General features: G+C 43.3%; 1 protein-coding gene across 5 annotated transcripts in view; it reads right to left on the bottom strand.

The window, feature by feature from the left end:
• Positions 1-15,829, bottom strand: part of INO80 (INO80 complex ATPase subunit) — a 129,772-nt gene that overhangs the window by 7,813 nt on the left and 106,130 nt on the right. For all 5 annotated transcript variants that reach the window (XM_036842975.1, XM_036842977.1, XM_036842978.1 and 2 more), the window contains 4 exons: positions 12,641-12,713; positions 2,245-2,403; positions 1,504-1,606; positions 610-698 (listed from right to left, as the gene is read on the bottom strand). In XM_036842975.1, the coding sequence (XP_036698870.1) occupies positions 610-698; positions 1,504-1,606; positions 2,245-2,403; positions 12,641-12,713 (424 nt within the window). The remainder of the gene's footprint in view (positions 1-609; positions 699-1,503; positions 1,607-2,244; positions 2,404-12,640; positions 12,714-15,829) is intronic.

Raw genomic sequence — 15,829 nt, 5'->3', positions numbered from 1 at the left:
TCTGATTTACATATCAGTAAAGATCAGGGGTAAGGATTATTGATATACTTTGGTAGAAACAGCAAGACAGGGAGAAATGTAGGGGAACTACATCCCACTTTGCAGGTAGCCTGGTGGGCTCAAGTAGGAAATGTCAGAAGGGAGACAAAAACAGCTCAAATCCTTGGCATGAATTGGAGAAAAAGATGAACAGACTGGCCAACGATTTATTTTTCCAGTAGTAGATGACACTGAATGGTGCACTAGCAGAACTATGGCAGAAGGAATGGATCTAATGACCTCTTAGGTCCTTTCTAAGATTCTATGGAATCTAATAATGTAACATCCATCTTACATTTATTAGACTTATGCTTTTTAACAGTCCCAACAAATGGTTTCCATAATTACATGTAACCACAGACACATGTAATTATGTCTGTGTGGGGAGTACAGTTCTACCAAGGCTGCATTTCTCCTGCTTGATTCTCTATCAGGACAGAACTGCCGTATAGCACACGTAGATGGAGCTGGACACCAACCAGTAACCAAGACGACAAGCCTGTACCCTCTTCTGTAAGGACCACTCCGCACCCCCATCAGTCCCTGTCCACCACCCCAAACTTGACATACCTTCTCTGCGTATTTTTCCCGCTTGCGCTTGCGCTCTTTAACTCGGTTGGTTTCCTCCTGCTGCCGTTTCTCTTCTTGTCGGAGTCTCACTGTCAAGAAAATTTTAAAAAGATCTGATGAAGTACCTGTGGCAATCCTAATCCTCATTCTCTGAAATTAAGGTGGCCATATTCTTTTATATTTATGATTGAAGGTATGACTTCTATCCATCTAAGGCAGATATCTGGTGGTCTTCTAACCTGGAGAACGAACAGAGTTCCTTGGATTCTTAACAGTTTTGGGGTTCAAACCACGATTCAGTGACACTGTCATGGGCCTTTCCTTGCCTTTTATTCTTTTTCCTTTTCTTTTCAGCCTTTTAATATCTCTGCATTGCACAGAGCCCTGAAAGGTTTTTAGAAGGTGGTGTGAGCCCCGTAAGAAAGGCGTTTCATCACATTTTCTGATGTGATGCTGTCGAAGTCTTCAGAGGTTTACAAGGTAAGTCTGAAACTGAAACCCATTGTTCTCAAAAGCCAGAAGTACTGGGAGAAGCATTTGTATGTTACATACAGCAGTGTGCTTTTCCAACTTTTCCATAAAAACACTTCTCTGGATAGAACAGAGTAAATTCATTACTGCTGAGGAGTCAAGGGATATAGCCTTCCTGGTACACGTTTATTTGAAGTCATACTACTCTAACAATACACACGAATTTTTCCTTCTACTCCATAATACATCCTTCTTTGGGTTTTAATATAAAATATTAACCAAAAAAATGTTTCTCCCCAGACAGTCTCTGGCTTTGCCTCCCCTTGGAACAGTCAAGGGCGCCTTCCATTTCCAGAAGTGTGGGGCTAAAGAAACATCTCTGTAAGGAGGAGAGAGCGTTAATAAGACGTCTAGAGTACATACATTTCTTCTCCAATTCTTCATCGTCTAGAAGAAGGCTAACCACCTCTTTGGGTTTCAAGGTATCTGGTTTGAAGTTTCCACCAGAAATCACCATCCGCTGAATCTATATCAAAGCAGATCAAAAAACACCACCATAAGGCATCCATTCCCTTATGGCAAATATTCAGAAAGAAAGAAACATCTTTCTTAATCTGTTCTTCTGGTGAGGCCCCTGGATTTCCTTCTTCTTTTTCATTCGTGTGGCTGGCTCATCCAGGTCATTTGTCCAACAGAAAGGACAATGAGAACTTCTTTGCTTGCAACTGTTAATTGATAGCTATAAGGTCCAATAATACTGAATCAAGAAGGAAAAGAACCCAAAATGATCATTTCTTTAGAAACCAGCAAATTTGTCACACAACTCAGAGGACGATCACACCGAGAGTACTAGGGTGAGAGCAAACGCCATTCCTTCTTCCCCTGAATGTGAAACCACGTCAAACAGGAGGGCCACGACTTGGGGTCCTCTTCACATGAACAACAGCTGAATGTAGGTTGTAGACACCATTCTGGTAGAAAAGGAGTAAGGAATGGCCAGCGCAGTAGACTGCTTTTGTACAGGACCTCATTTTATTTTCTATTCACAAGAAATTTTAGTGCTTTCATGACCAACGAAAGCCAAGAGAGTCTTAGTCTCAGTCCAGGCAATGTGGCTGGACTATTTTCTCTACCAGCAAAATACTTCCTTTGCCTTCTGCTTACCTCACTCTTCTCCTTGGCTCGCTGCAGAATGCGTTCTTCAATGGTGCCCTTACAGATGAGTCGGTACACGGTAACCTGCTTTGTCTGCCCCAAGCGGTGGGCCCTGTCCATGGCCTGCTGGTCCACAGTGGGGTTCCAATCGCTATCATAAAAAATCACCTGCATAGGCAGGACAAGAATACAGCAAAGATGAGGCACTCTCAGGGCAACACCAGGAATTCTGACAGCAACCCAGCCACTCATCTATTTCAATAGTCTGATGCCAGATTTTTTTCTACGATATAAAGATGAACAGGTATCTACTCATAAAACCAAGCCATTCCCTCATCTGCCCCGGGCAAAAGAGACATACTCTGAGCATTTTTCAGGTTTTCATTTAAAAAGAGGGAGTGGCAACAATACTAATAGTGAACACTCAGGGCTTACTATTTGCCAGTCATTGTACTAGGTGCTTTATGTGTATTAACTCACTTAAATCCCACTACCACTATGATTTAGGTACTATTTAAAAACCCCTTTTTATAGATGAGGAAACTGAGACACAGGAATAAGAGATTTTATCCAAGATCACACCACCTAAATAAGCAGTGGGCCTGGGATGTGAGGGATGTGAAAGCCTTCTCTTTAATCCTAGGCCTACCTTGTAAGAGACAGACATGGCTTTCCTGGCATTCTCAGGTTCCCATTAACAGAGTCATTTCCTGTCTCTTGAATTCCAGGCAAGAAATGTTTAAAGGGTTCTCTGGAAGTTACTCCTAGTTTGCTAAACAGCAAACACAAACAACAACAAAATGTACTCCCCCTTCCCCTGCCCCACCAGTGATCCTAAAACCAACAGACTCCTGGGTCCTCAGCCCTGAGGCTACTATCAATACAGTAGACCTCCTAAAAGAAAGCCAGTTCAAAATGACCCTCATCTCTCATGCGTCCTCCTCTACATTCAACCAAGTCACCAAATCCAGCCAGTGCTTCTTCAGAAACAAACCTATCCTTTCTACAGTCCACTGTCCTCCTTGACCAGGCCCTCACCACCTACAGCTGGCTCACTAATGTTTCTAGACCAGCAGGCTTCTGAGATCTCTTTCTTCTTCAGTCTACTTTGGGTACCACTAGAGACCACTCCATCTCTCTGTCGATTATGCTGTAACACACCGAGTCCAAACTCCCCTCAATAATCAGGTCCTGCCATACTAAGACAACTTCATTTTTATTCTTTCCTAATATAAAAGCACCCCTTCCCTTTTGTCAGATAGGTCTCTTCGGTATCCCTCACTTATATTATGTTTGTTTGTACTACTTCTTGCTTAAGCTGATTTTCTGACTAACAATCAATCCTTCAGCTCTTCTCTGTTGGTTAAAGTTCAGTTTAAGCTTCACCACTTTCAGGAAGACCTCCCTGATTTCTCTTGCCTGTAACAACGTCTCCTTTTCCTATTCCTCATGAATTCCTATTAGAAGTAACACCGGCTGAAACCTTTTGAGCACTTAAAACAGATGTGCATACATATCTCACTAAATTTTCAAAAAAACCTTATATATTTCCTTCATCTTATAAATTAGGAAGAGACTGGCCTGAGTTCACAATCCTAATAGTCTCCTTCCGCAATGTGCACTATTAGCAAAATGTTGCATCACCTATCCTGGTCCAAGTTCCCACTTAACTGCTACCTTCTAAAGGTGTCCAATTATTTTGTGCGTATTACATATTTAAAAAAATCTTCCTGTCTAGTCTTATTTGAGGACAGACACCATCCACCAGTACGAAGTAGAATTCTACAATTAGTCAATTGATACTAGAATCTCTAAGGTGTGATCAAAACTAGACAGAGCCTTAAAATGTAGGCTGAAGAGTGATTCATTTCTCTTGAAACTGTTCCTCTAGATGCTTTTTCCCTTGCTTAACACCATTCCTAAGTAATTTATTTTCTCATTTAAAAATGGAAGCAATTCTTCTGCCATTTTCTGCAGAATTCACTTGAGGTGAAGATGGATAAAAGGCATCAGCATTTTCAATGCTCTTGCCTCTACTAATAAGGACCCCACTGGCTCTTTCTTATGGTGCTCCTTTTGTCTTGCTTTCATATGACGTATAATCCCTCAGTTTTTATAGTGCAGGTTAGAATCCTTGAGGAAAAAATTACAAACTGCCTGCCAAAGAAAGAAAATCATTATGAAAGCTTATTGTTAATCCACAGTGTCCACAGATCTAGGATTTGGAGGTACACAGTGTTTGTCATTTGTAGAGGAGTATAGCCACAGGACATTCTGGAACTTCAACAGGATATGCAAAATTTTAGAAAATTCAGTTTAAACTTTCAGGGAGAACAAAGGAAGAGAAGACAGAGTTAATGAAAATGAGACCTCCGGACTTCCCTGGTGGTGCAGTGGATTCCGGGAAGATCCCACATGCCGTGCAGCAACTAAGCCCGTATGCCACAACTACTGAGCCTGCGCTCCAGAGCCGGCAAGCCGCAACTACGGAGCCCACATGCCACAACTACTGAAGCCCATGCACCTAGAGCCTGTGCTCTGCAACAAGAGAAGCCCCCGCTTGCCACAACTAGAGAAAGCCTTTGCGCAGCAACGAAGACCCAATGTAGCCAAAAATAAAATTAATCTTAAAAAAAAAAAAAAGGAAAAGGAGACCTCCAATTGGACTCGGGGGGAGGGTCATTATTTGCCCAACATACCTAACATGACCTACATATGTGGAAAATGAGAGTTGATGTCACACCCCAAAGATAGTACCTTAGTAGTCCAAGCCTAAGGCAATGGTTCAGCATGAATTCATAATGGGGAATCCTGTATTATGAATCATTTCATAGGTGTTTCCTCCATATTTACATTTTTAAAAAATATTTATTTATTTATTTATTTTTGGCTGTGTTGGGTCTTCGTTTCTGTGCGAGGGCTTTCTCTAGTTGCGGCAAGTGGGGGCCACTTTTCAGCGCGGTGCGGGGGCCACTCTTCAGCGCGGTGCGCGGGCCTTTAACTATCGCGGCCTCTCTTGTTGCGGAGCACAGGTTCCAGACGCACAGGCTCAGTAGTTGTGGCTCACAGGCCTAGTTGCTCCACGGCATGTGGGATCTTCCCAGACCAGGGCTCGAACCCGTGTCCCCTGCACTGGCAGGCAGATTCTCAACCACTGCGCCACCAGGGAAGCCCATATTTACATTTTTTTCCTGGAAGTCTCAGTGGCAGCCAAACCTGATTCAACTTGGGTTCTTTTGAGATCATAAACAATAAGATTAAAGCCTAAGAGACAGGCTTGCAATTTAACTTTAAAGTCTCCCCTTTCCCCAATTTAGTGGCTATGTATCATTCAAATGGATTAAAAGAGGTGAGGAACTGGGGAGAAAGAGAGAATAAAGTAAGATTCTACTTAGCCCTATCCAATAAGCTCTTGATGTTTAAAAAAAAAAAAAAAAAGATTCTACTTAGAAAAAGACCCAGGGAAAAAGAATATGAAATATGTGTAAGCTAGTGGGTTAAGACAAGAACTGAGAGAACTAAAAACCAAGTTAGATGATATGAACTCAGGGAGAGGGGGTCAGGGGAGACCATGTCCATTAGAATAGGACAGTGATGACATCTTTGTTTATGGAGCTCAGTGAGACATTCTAGAGAAAATAACAATTAAAGAACTACAACAGCTGACTTAACTAGGAAAGATTAAAGCTAGTCAATCCACAATGTGTGGCCCAACAATGACTAAGGGGAAATATATTACTTGTCAGCACCTTTATGAAGTTGTAACACCGAGCTGGGTGGGCACTGGGAGGGGAAGCAAGGGAAGAAGGTGAGAGCTGAGATGGGGTGGAGGCGCCTGGCTACACAGGTCAATGAGAGGGAGTTTCAGGGTATGAGGGAGTGAAATGGAAAACAGGAAAATTTAGAGGAACAACTGGAAAAAGCTGACCAACACTTGGAGGGTGGAACTCACTCTTTTTTCCCCCAAGAGAACAGGTGGAAGTTCAGTCACTTGGGAGGGCTGAAAGCTGCCCCATGTTGTCTCACGGGACATAAGACCTCTCACACTGTTACTACGGGACAAAAGCTCTTCAATCTCTCTCTACACATAAACATTTAAAACAGATCTGACACAAACAAAACCAACAATGCAGTTTATAACAATCCCTCACTAAACAATGTCAAATGCAAAGAGATCCCTACTCCAAGAAGAATACACAAAGAACAACACAGGCAGTGAGGGGCAGTTGCCATTAATTTCATGCTAAAATCACGTTTTTACTAACAGAGTGAGCCAGACAGAATCCCAATGTTTACAAATACACGTTTATAAATGCACTCTCAATCATGAAACATTGTTTTTCCTGACATTTTAGGCACACTAACCTCTTCCCTGTCCATAAATGGTTCTGGGGATCTTCCAAAGCTGAACAAATCTCAGGACAAAGGAAAAATACCAGGCAAGCAATTAAGCTTATTGTTTCTCTAATAATCCACACACAGCGAGTATAACTTAACTCCACACAAAGCTTTACCTAGCAACTCATTTAAATCTTTTATTTTATTTACTTATTTTTGGCTACATTGGGTCTTCGTTGCCGTGCGCAGGCTTTCTCTAGTTGCGGCGAGCGGGGGCTACTCTTCGTTGTGGCGCGCAGGCTTCTCATCGCGGTATCTTCTCTTGTTGCAGTGCGCGGGCTTCAGTAATTGTGGTGTGCGGGCTTCAGTAGTTGTGGCACGCGGGCTCTAGAGCGCAGGCTCAGTAGTTGTGGCGCACGGACTTAGTTGCTCTGCGGCATGTGGGATCTTCCCGGACCAGGGCTCGAACCCGTGTCCCCTGCATTGGCAGGCGGATTCTTAACCACTGTGCCACCAGGGAAGCCCACTCATTTCAATCCTGTGGTCTCATTTTTTCTGAGTATTCCAGGAGGTTCTAATTTGTAAGTCCCTCAGCCCTCCCCTCAAAATTAAATGTAAATTATTTTGGAATTGGGGACTCAGAATATTCAGAGTCTCTCTCTATGCCCCAGGATATAAAAAGAATTCCTACTTCTACTCCTCTAGCTATGGGGTTAGGGGCCTACTTTGGTTCTTTCTGACTGGCAGGAGCAGCTTACCTGCATAAGGCAAACTGTGAAAACCAGAAGCATGATGCAGATCTGCCCCCCTCAAACCTGCTTATTTTTTGGCCAGATTCAAATGAATGACTAGGTGAACTATTCCTTAAGAAACCATAGGCCAAACCTGACATAGGCAGGCTGAGAAGAAGGGAAAGATATTTTAATCAAATGAACCAATGCTAGGCCTCCCCAGGTGACCTCATCCAGCTTCATGGCCTTAAACGTTATCTATGACATGATGATTCCAAAATACATCTTGAGCCTCAAACTTTCTCCTAAATTCCACACTCTACCACCTGGGTGACAATGCCACTTAATGTCTGGCTAAGAGTCTTGAACTTAACAAACCCTAAACCAAACTCTTGACTTCCCCTCTCAAACCCGTTCTTCCCCACACCTTCCCCTTAACCAGTAGTTGGTATCTCCATCATTCCAGTTGCTCAGGTTGAACACCTTGGAGTTCTCCTTGATCCACATGATCCACATCCAATCTAGTAGTAAACCCCATTGGCTGTGCCTTCAAAATACATGCAGATTCCAATTATTTCTCATCACCTCCACTGCTTCAATCCTTGTCCAAGTCACCATCGTCTTGTGTCTAATTCCTAACTGAACTTCCTGCTTCTACGTCTCTCCCTATAGTCTTCTCCACCCCACCCCCCCTGAAGCCAGAAGGACACATTTAAACTCAAGCTAAAGTTCTTCCTCTGTTCAAGTTCTTCCAGTAGCCTCCCACCTCAAAATCCTAACCATGGCCTATTAAGCCCCACACAATCTGCTTCTGACACTCACTTTATACCACTCTGCCCTCATTCATTCTGTTACACCTACAAAGGGCTTGCTTCATTGCTTCATTGTGCCAAGGATGTTCTCACCTCAGGGCTTTGTTCTGTACTTATCTCCTTTCCCTGGAATGCTATTCTTTTCTGCCAGATACATAACTGGCTTGTTTTTCTCACTTTCTTCAGATCTTGGTTCAAATGTCACTTTATCAGAGAGGCTTTACCAGCCCATATAAAACAGCAACCCCTGACCCTGAACTGGGTTTTGAAAAACAATCAGAAGTTTACCAGGTGGAAGAAGACAAAGTGCGCAGGACAAAGATCTATGATGAGGGAGCTGTTAATGTAACATTATGATACAGTATGGTGGGTTCAGGAAACAAGTCAATCGTTATTACCGGAACATAAATTTTTTTGTTTTTTTCCTTGAAAAAGGACGTCTTTGTTTCTGGACAATGCACGCTTTTCTTTAACGATTAAAGCACATGTATAATGTATGCTTGAGGCCACAAAACAGGCTGTTGTAGTTAGCATAGAAATCATGTCAGAGCCAGAATGATTTCCCTGTACCCCAATATGGGAACACTTCTTTCATCCCATCCAACCGTCCGTCCATCCATCCATCCATCCATCCATCCACTGGACCACTGGAAGTCACAGGCCACAGGCCCTTCAGAGAGCACCAGACACAGCTTTCACCTGTACCTGCCAAGCGCCAAAGGGCGCTCCGGATCCCTAGAGCCTAACAGACCCAACCCTTAGCAAACCTGCTACTCATTGTGAGGTCAGCCCCCCAACCTACCCCCACCCCACCCCCAGCCCGTGCCCCACGCTCATGCAGTTGGAGGGCTGGCTTCAACTCCGGTGAGCTGGTTTGGGACTGGAAAGGAGGGAGAGAACAGAGGGAGATGGTGGGAAGTAGGGAGGGTGCGCCAGCCTTCCTCTCCTCAGGTTACCCATGTCCCGGATCTCAGAGTCTGTGTCGCCATCTTTGACCCACTGCCCCCACACTGATGGCTGGAACTGGTGGCAAGATGCCAAGTGGACCCAAATTCGGATCTAGGTGGGAGGTGATGGAGTTCACCGTATGGAGGAAGGGGGGTGGGTTGGCATCTGGTGCCTGGTGAGGCGGCGAGTGGCAATGAAGATCCCCGATTCCCCCCTCAAAACAATGGTCACGTTGCCGGGAAATCCATTGACCCCGAGAGAGAGCAGTACCTCCCCTAGACATGGGGAGAGGCGGCCCATGCCCTGGCGCCACAGTGGGCGGGTTCTCACTCTCCCAGTGCCTTGCAGGCAACTGTTGAAAGCCCCTTCTTTCCACCATTCTTCCACGCTAGGCCCCCAACCTCTCCCCGCCTCTGGAACATAAATTTTGGAAGGAGTAATAGTATGGCAATTAGGCTGGAAAGGGAGATAAAGGCCACAAAATGAAGGGCCTTGTATGTGTAAAAGAGCTTATACTTTATCTTGCAGATGACAGAGACTCCCTGAAGAGTTTTAAGCCAGGGAGTAGCATGGTTAATAAAGAAGGGTATAAAAACTAACAGAGGAGGTATGGGGCTAGGGACTCAGATTGGAGTCCAAAAGATCAGCTAGCAGAAAGTGATGAATCTTGTACTCATATTAAGAGTAAGACTAATTGGGCCCACTGCTGCCAACCCCTAGGCAGCTGTCAGAGAGTCCCCTTTAACCTGGGAGAGAACTTTCACTTTGCTGAATTGAATCTGTGTCTGGGTCAGTTCCTACGTGCTCCTCCCTCTATTTCAAATATGCATTGGTGGGACTTCCCTGGTGGCGCAGTGGTTAAGAATCTGCCTGCCAATGCAGGGGACACGGGTTCGATCCTTGGTCCAGAAAGATTCCACATGCCACGGAGCAACTAAGCCCGTGTGCCACAACTACTGAGCCTGAGCTCTAGAACCCGCGAGCCACAATTACTGAGCCCGCGCACCACAACTACTGAAGCCTGCACACCTAGAGCCCGTGCTCTGCAACAAGAGAAGCCACCGCAATGAGAAGCCCACGCACCACAATGAAGAGTAGCCCCTGCTCGCCGCAACTAGGGAAAGCCTGCACGCATCAACGAAGACCCAACACAGCCAAAAAACAAAACAAAAAATATGCATTGGCTTCACTCAGCTGGAGCAAAGCTTGGGATGTGGAGGGGGGTGCCATGGGGCCTTCCAGACTAGATAAATGTAATGACTGAGACCACCCACATGCTAAACAGTGTCTCAAGACCCCTCCAGGAACCAAATAACTTGTCCTCCAATATGCCCAACTTCCCCCATTGGTCACCTCTTGGTATGAAGGAAGCACGCTGGTGCGGCAGGACTACCAGTCTTCACTCCTGGGTTCACGTCCTAGCTTGATCACCACCTGCCTGGCGTTCTCACACAGGTACCTGGGCCTCTCTAAGGATAACTGTGGTTGGGATGTTGAGACAAAGGCTTCCCGGGGTCGGGGGTGGAGAGGAGGGGAAGCAGGAGACCCAGAGATAAACTCAGGCCCAGTTCCTGGGGGCTGTACAGAGACACAGGAGAGGCATATCAACCAACCCTGGAGGGGAACAAAGGTGCCGGAGAAGAAGCTACTGCCCCCTGGGAAGCCCCTAAGGGTTTCCACCCCTCTTCCAGCAATGCCTCCAGGACACAGCAGGGCTGAATCAGTACAAGGCTCTGGAGTAGTTCCTCCACAATCGGCTCTCTTTCTCCTCTGAGGCTCCCAATCCCCAACTCTGGCCCTTCAATCCACATCATGTGTGAATTTGTTTTCACCCGCCCTGGGAATCCAGAACCTTCCCTGGACTCCCATCCCTAGCTTTCCCATAGCAGCAGAGCTGAGCACAGAGCCAGGCAGACAAGGCCTAGGGGAAAGGAGGGGTATTTGGGGCCCAGTATAAATAATGAAGTCCTGGACCTGGCTCTCTCATTTGGGGCTACAAGGGTCACAGGATCCCTGAGGGCTATTAATGTGCAGGCACTGGGGTCACACGTTTCTAGGTAGCACTTCACAACCATGAGAGAAGAAAGAATTATTATATTCATTTTATTGAGGAGGAAACTATGGTTTAGAGCAGTCAAGCAACTGTTTCACTTTCACATAGTGAACAGCAGAGCTGGGATTCAAACCCAGGTCTCATTTCTCTAATTTGAAGAAACCCAAAAACTATGGAATCTGCCCTCTACCACACACAAACTGACAACCAAAATAATTCATCCAAAAAAAAAAAAAAAAGAGAATGACTAACTGGGACAGTATGCTTGAAAACTAGAGCAGAGAACCAAGGGGCAAAGAGAAAGGTTGCTGATATGACACCAAGTGAGCTACCTCATCAGAGAACCCACAAGAACAACACTACCACCAATGACTGCCTTCTCTTAAGACGACTGAGGCTGATGATGTGCACATAAGATACAGAATCTAGCCAGTTATGCCTCCAGCAGTCCCTAGGCCCTGGAACCCTGTCCCAGCACGGTTAATTGGCTGAAGTGGTTTAGATGCCGAGGAAGGTACAGCTGAGTCCTATGGTTGATATTCTACTTGGTGATGTTACAGAATCTGTTTTTCATTCTTGAAGGCAGGCAGTTCTACAGCGTAGCAGTTAACAAGGAGAAAGAATGAACACAGCCTAGAAGTGGAACCTGGGAAACATGGGATCTAGTTCCAGCTCTACTGTTGTGAATTTATTCAAGCTTCTTCACCTTTGTACTTCATTCATTTCTCCATGACCCTCCAGAGTTTGCATCCTCCTCGTATTTGTGGGGATTCTGATGCTCTGTATTTCACAGAGAGGTACCACAACGATCACATTAAATGACATTTGCAGAATCATGCCTTCTACAAAACAATTTCCCATTTATGCATTTTTATGTCTCAGGGTTACTGATATTGTTTTTAAATATACTTGTAACCTGGGAATAAATCTGAGATACAAAAGGAATGCTCTTTTCTTCTCCCTTTCAGATGCTGAAGTATTCCTCCAAGGAGATTGGGCATAAAAGGATAGATAATTTGATGGGATGTCTTTTTATTTTATTTTTTAAATCACCAATTTCATTGCTCTCCAACCATGTTTATAAGTTCGGGATACAAAAATATGAGTTTTTCCTATGATGGAATAATGCATAAGAGTAATAAAACAACTTTTTGATTTGTTCAGTTATAGCTCCTAAAACAAACACATCTGGTTAGTTGAGCTGACTGATTTTTTTTTCCAGTTTGTTTATTCACTGACATATTCCAAGTGTTTAAAACACTATCAGACACATAGGAGGCATTTACTAAATATGTGTTGAATGAATGTGTAAGAAACTTAGAATAAGAGAATGGAGAGAAAAGCCCAAAAGGAAAGCTAAAATGTTCCAGTTCCAGGCAAAGTGCCACTATTGTCTTTTAACACAACAAGAGACAAAGAAATAAAAAGTCTGTGACACATAATAAAGGATAATGCAAACCGAACAACATATTTATAGTAGAAAAACCGCATATCCAGTGTATTTTTGTGCTCTTGTTACTTACTGTATCTGCCGCAGTCAGATTGATACCCAGTCCTCCAGCTCGTGTACTTAGCAGGAACACAAAAATGTCATTCCTGCAGAAGAGGGAGGGATATTTTAAGAGGAAAAAATGAAAAAGAAAAACGGCATGTGGCAAAAGAGAGGGATCTCTGGACAAAGAACAGTGTCTAGGCCTAGAAAGAAGTTTTGGTGGTTACCCAGACCTGACCCAGGTTTCTCTGACACACTGTACAAAGGTGCTCTGTTGCTAAAATCAAACCATGGCAGTCACCTTCCAATCTGCAGATAAACTTTTGCTGCCCATTAATATTGACTGATAGGCAATATAATTACAAACATTTGGCAAATGTAACAGAAAAATATGCTATGGAAGTAGAGACCTCTCTTTCTGTAATAGTCATATTTTTAGCAAGTCAAACTATTCCCAGTTCATACAGAGGGGACAAATAAGTCAGTATTTCCTGGTGTTTCCCCAAAGAATCATGACTTCCAACAATCTGGGAACTAATGATTTTAACTCCAAAGCACTCAAATTCATATGAAGAAAGTTAGTCCCAGAAAAAGGACCTGAGGTCAGGATTAAGACTCAGGTTATGACTTCTAAGTATTAAGTTGAAGTTAGGATCAATCCATGAAGACAGGCTGAAATGAAAGTACTTTTTGACAAATGCCAACATAACCCTTAACAGAAACAAGACATAGTTTTCTCATTTTCCCTCTACATCCTACATCCTATTAAAGAAACCCAGAATTACAAATAAATCAGTAGGTGCCACTGTCATTCATTCAGGCAGCAAATATTCACTGAATATCTTCTAGGAACATGGGCCATTCCAGATCACAAAGAGCAGTCTTCGACTGTAAGATTTATCTATGTATACACATACAACTAGGGTCTCGGTTTGAGCCCAGTTCCTGCAGATAACATAAATATATTTCAAGACTATCTTGCATTTTCATGTTCCTGCCACCTCAGGTTATTTTCCAGAACGCTTCTAAGGGAAAGGGACTGCATTATACTGGTGAACAAACTTTACAGCCCTCTAAATCAAGCTGCTCACCCCCTTTCTCCATAACTATAATGAGGAATAAAAGTAGAAATTCATTTATATCAGTGTTATTCAAATTGCAGGTCACACCTATCATTGGTCATGAAATCAGTTTGGTGGGTCTGGACCACATAAATTAAAGAAATAAATAGAACAGATTAGAAAATATTATAATACAACAAAGGTCATAAGGATAAGTATTGTTTTGTGATTTCAGATATGGTAGATATGTATTAAATCCCAATGTAAGATGAATTTTATTCTGTGGGTTCCAGTTAAAAAAAAAAAAAGAAAGAAAAAAGAAACACACTGACATCAGGATGCTCTCATCCCTTGATGCTGTTCTTCCTTGGTAAAGTCACTTGGCTGCTAAAGGTCTGTTTCCTGTGCTATAAAATGAGGATGCTCTGAATATAGTTGAAGTGACTAAATGATGACATATCAATGGCAAACATGAATACCAGTGAAGGAACTATTCTGAAATAAGTATCCTGGTTAAGCCCTAAGCTGGGTAGGTCCTAGTAGAAATCTGTCCATTAATTTGCTTTCAATTAAACACAGCTTTCCTAGAGGCAGACATGGACAACAGATCATGTTTGGAGGCCTCTTGTAGGGCATAATTCCAAAAGTATTGTACTCTCATGAAAGTTCTGCTCGTTTATCCTTGAATTTTATCACAAAGTTTAATATTTCAGAATTTTATTTATAAGATGTCATCTTTCACGGTTAAATCATAAAGGGCAAACCAAAAAGTTAAAAGGCATCTGCCAGTTTACAAACACATTTTCCCATAGATATGGGATGATATAAATGGAAGCTTGATACCTCACAGCCCATGGGAGAATATTTAACCACAATAAGGCTTCAAATAAAAATTGATGTAGCCTTCCAGGGCCATACTAATCTCTGTAGAATAATCCTTCCCACGCTGGCCTTAGGAAGATTGCTCAGTCCCGTACAGCTCTCTTTCCTGCTCTGTGGACACAGAGGCAGGGGTCAGAGGCTTCTCTCCGATATCCGATACAGAGCTGATGGAGTCACCCGATGCCTAGGACTTTTTGTTGGTGTGGGGATGGGGGAACAGGGATGGGACAGGGGGGGAGACAGAAGGCAGCTGGGATCTATAGTAAAAGAGTAGAGGCGAAAAGATGGGTCATTTCCATAGTCTGGACAGTCAGAGAGATAAGTCCCCAGATGTGGTAATCATTCACAAACAAGGACTATATATAGAAAAAAAACACCAGAGAAAGGAATATAGGTAAAAATAAATTAGTAGCAAAACTTAGAAACATTAACGGTGGAAAATGTTTTTTTGGGGATATTAACTATTTATTGAGAAGATGCTTTTAATGATGAGGTAGATGGTAAGTAGCAACGTTTGGCTGCATTCAGTGTAATTTCATCATACTATAATGGAAAAATAAGGATTATGAGAACCCTGGGTGATTAAAAATCAAAGAAATTAGTGTCCATCCTGGATCACACTGTTGGATCATATGTAAACAAAAACATCTAAACTGAACTGTTGAGAAGTTCTTTTCTACTTAATAAATTTAGTATTGATAATGTGAGAATTAATGTTTTGGGAGCTGACTAAGAGGAAGAAAACAGAATCCCAGAAGGCAACATGATGGTTTGGGTGCCCTCTAGGGGGCTATACAGGAATCTCAACTCAGGGTCTCTGTTGGAAGGGGCCATAGAGAACAGGTTTCAGGAGGGTCTGTGAAGGAGCCTATGAAATCATGTAGCAAAGACATGCCTATGTCTCACTCTTACTCTTCTTTAGTTAATGGCCCCTGAGGCTACTATGCACCAAAATACTCAAATAGTGCTGGGTACGTACCTGACTGCAGTAAAGACTTGCTGAATGAAAAAGAGCCAGAATTAAAGATACTGGAGCTTTATACTCTCACCAAGAAGGAAAAATCCACACTACACTCATTTTTTCTCATGTTTTCCAAATGGTCACCCGAGTAATCAGATAATCAGGGGGATCCATTTGGCAAACGTCATGGGGTAGGAGGAAGGGAAGCAAAGGCCAAGGCAACCCAGAGCAAAGACCTTGTGAATGGCTTCTAGGATCACGCACTGGTCACGTGTTCTGAATGTTGCCCAGTCAGGACATCCTGGCCAAACAGTCT

This window comes from Balaenoptera musculus, chromosome 2 (assembly GCF_009873245.2).
Source record: "Balaenoptera musculus isolate JJ_BM4_2016_0621 chromosome 2, mBalMus1.pri.v3, whole genome shotgun sequence".
Lineage (NCBI taxonomy): Eukaryota > Metazoa > Chordata > Mammalia > Artiodactyla > Balaenopteridae > Balaenoptera > Balaenoptera musculus.
The sequence above is the reverse complement of the archived record's forward strand: the minus strand, read 5'-3'. Positions and strand labels throughout refer to the sequence as shown.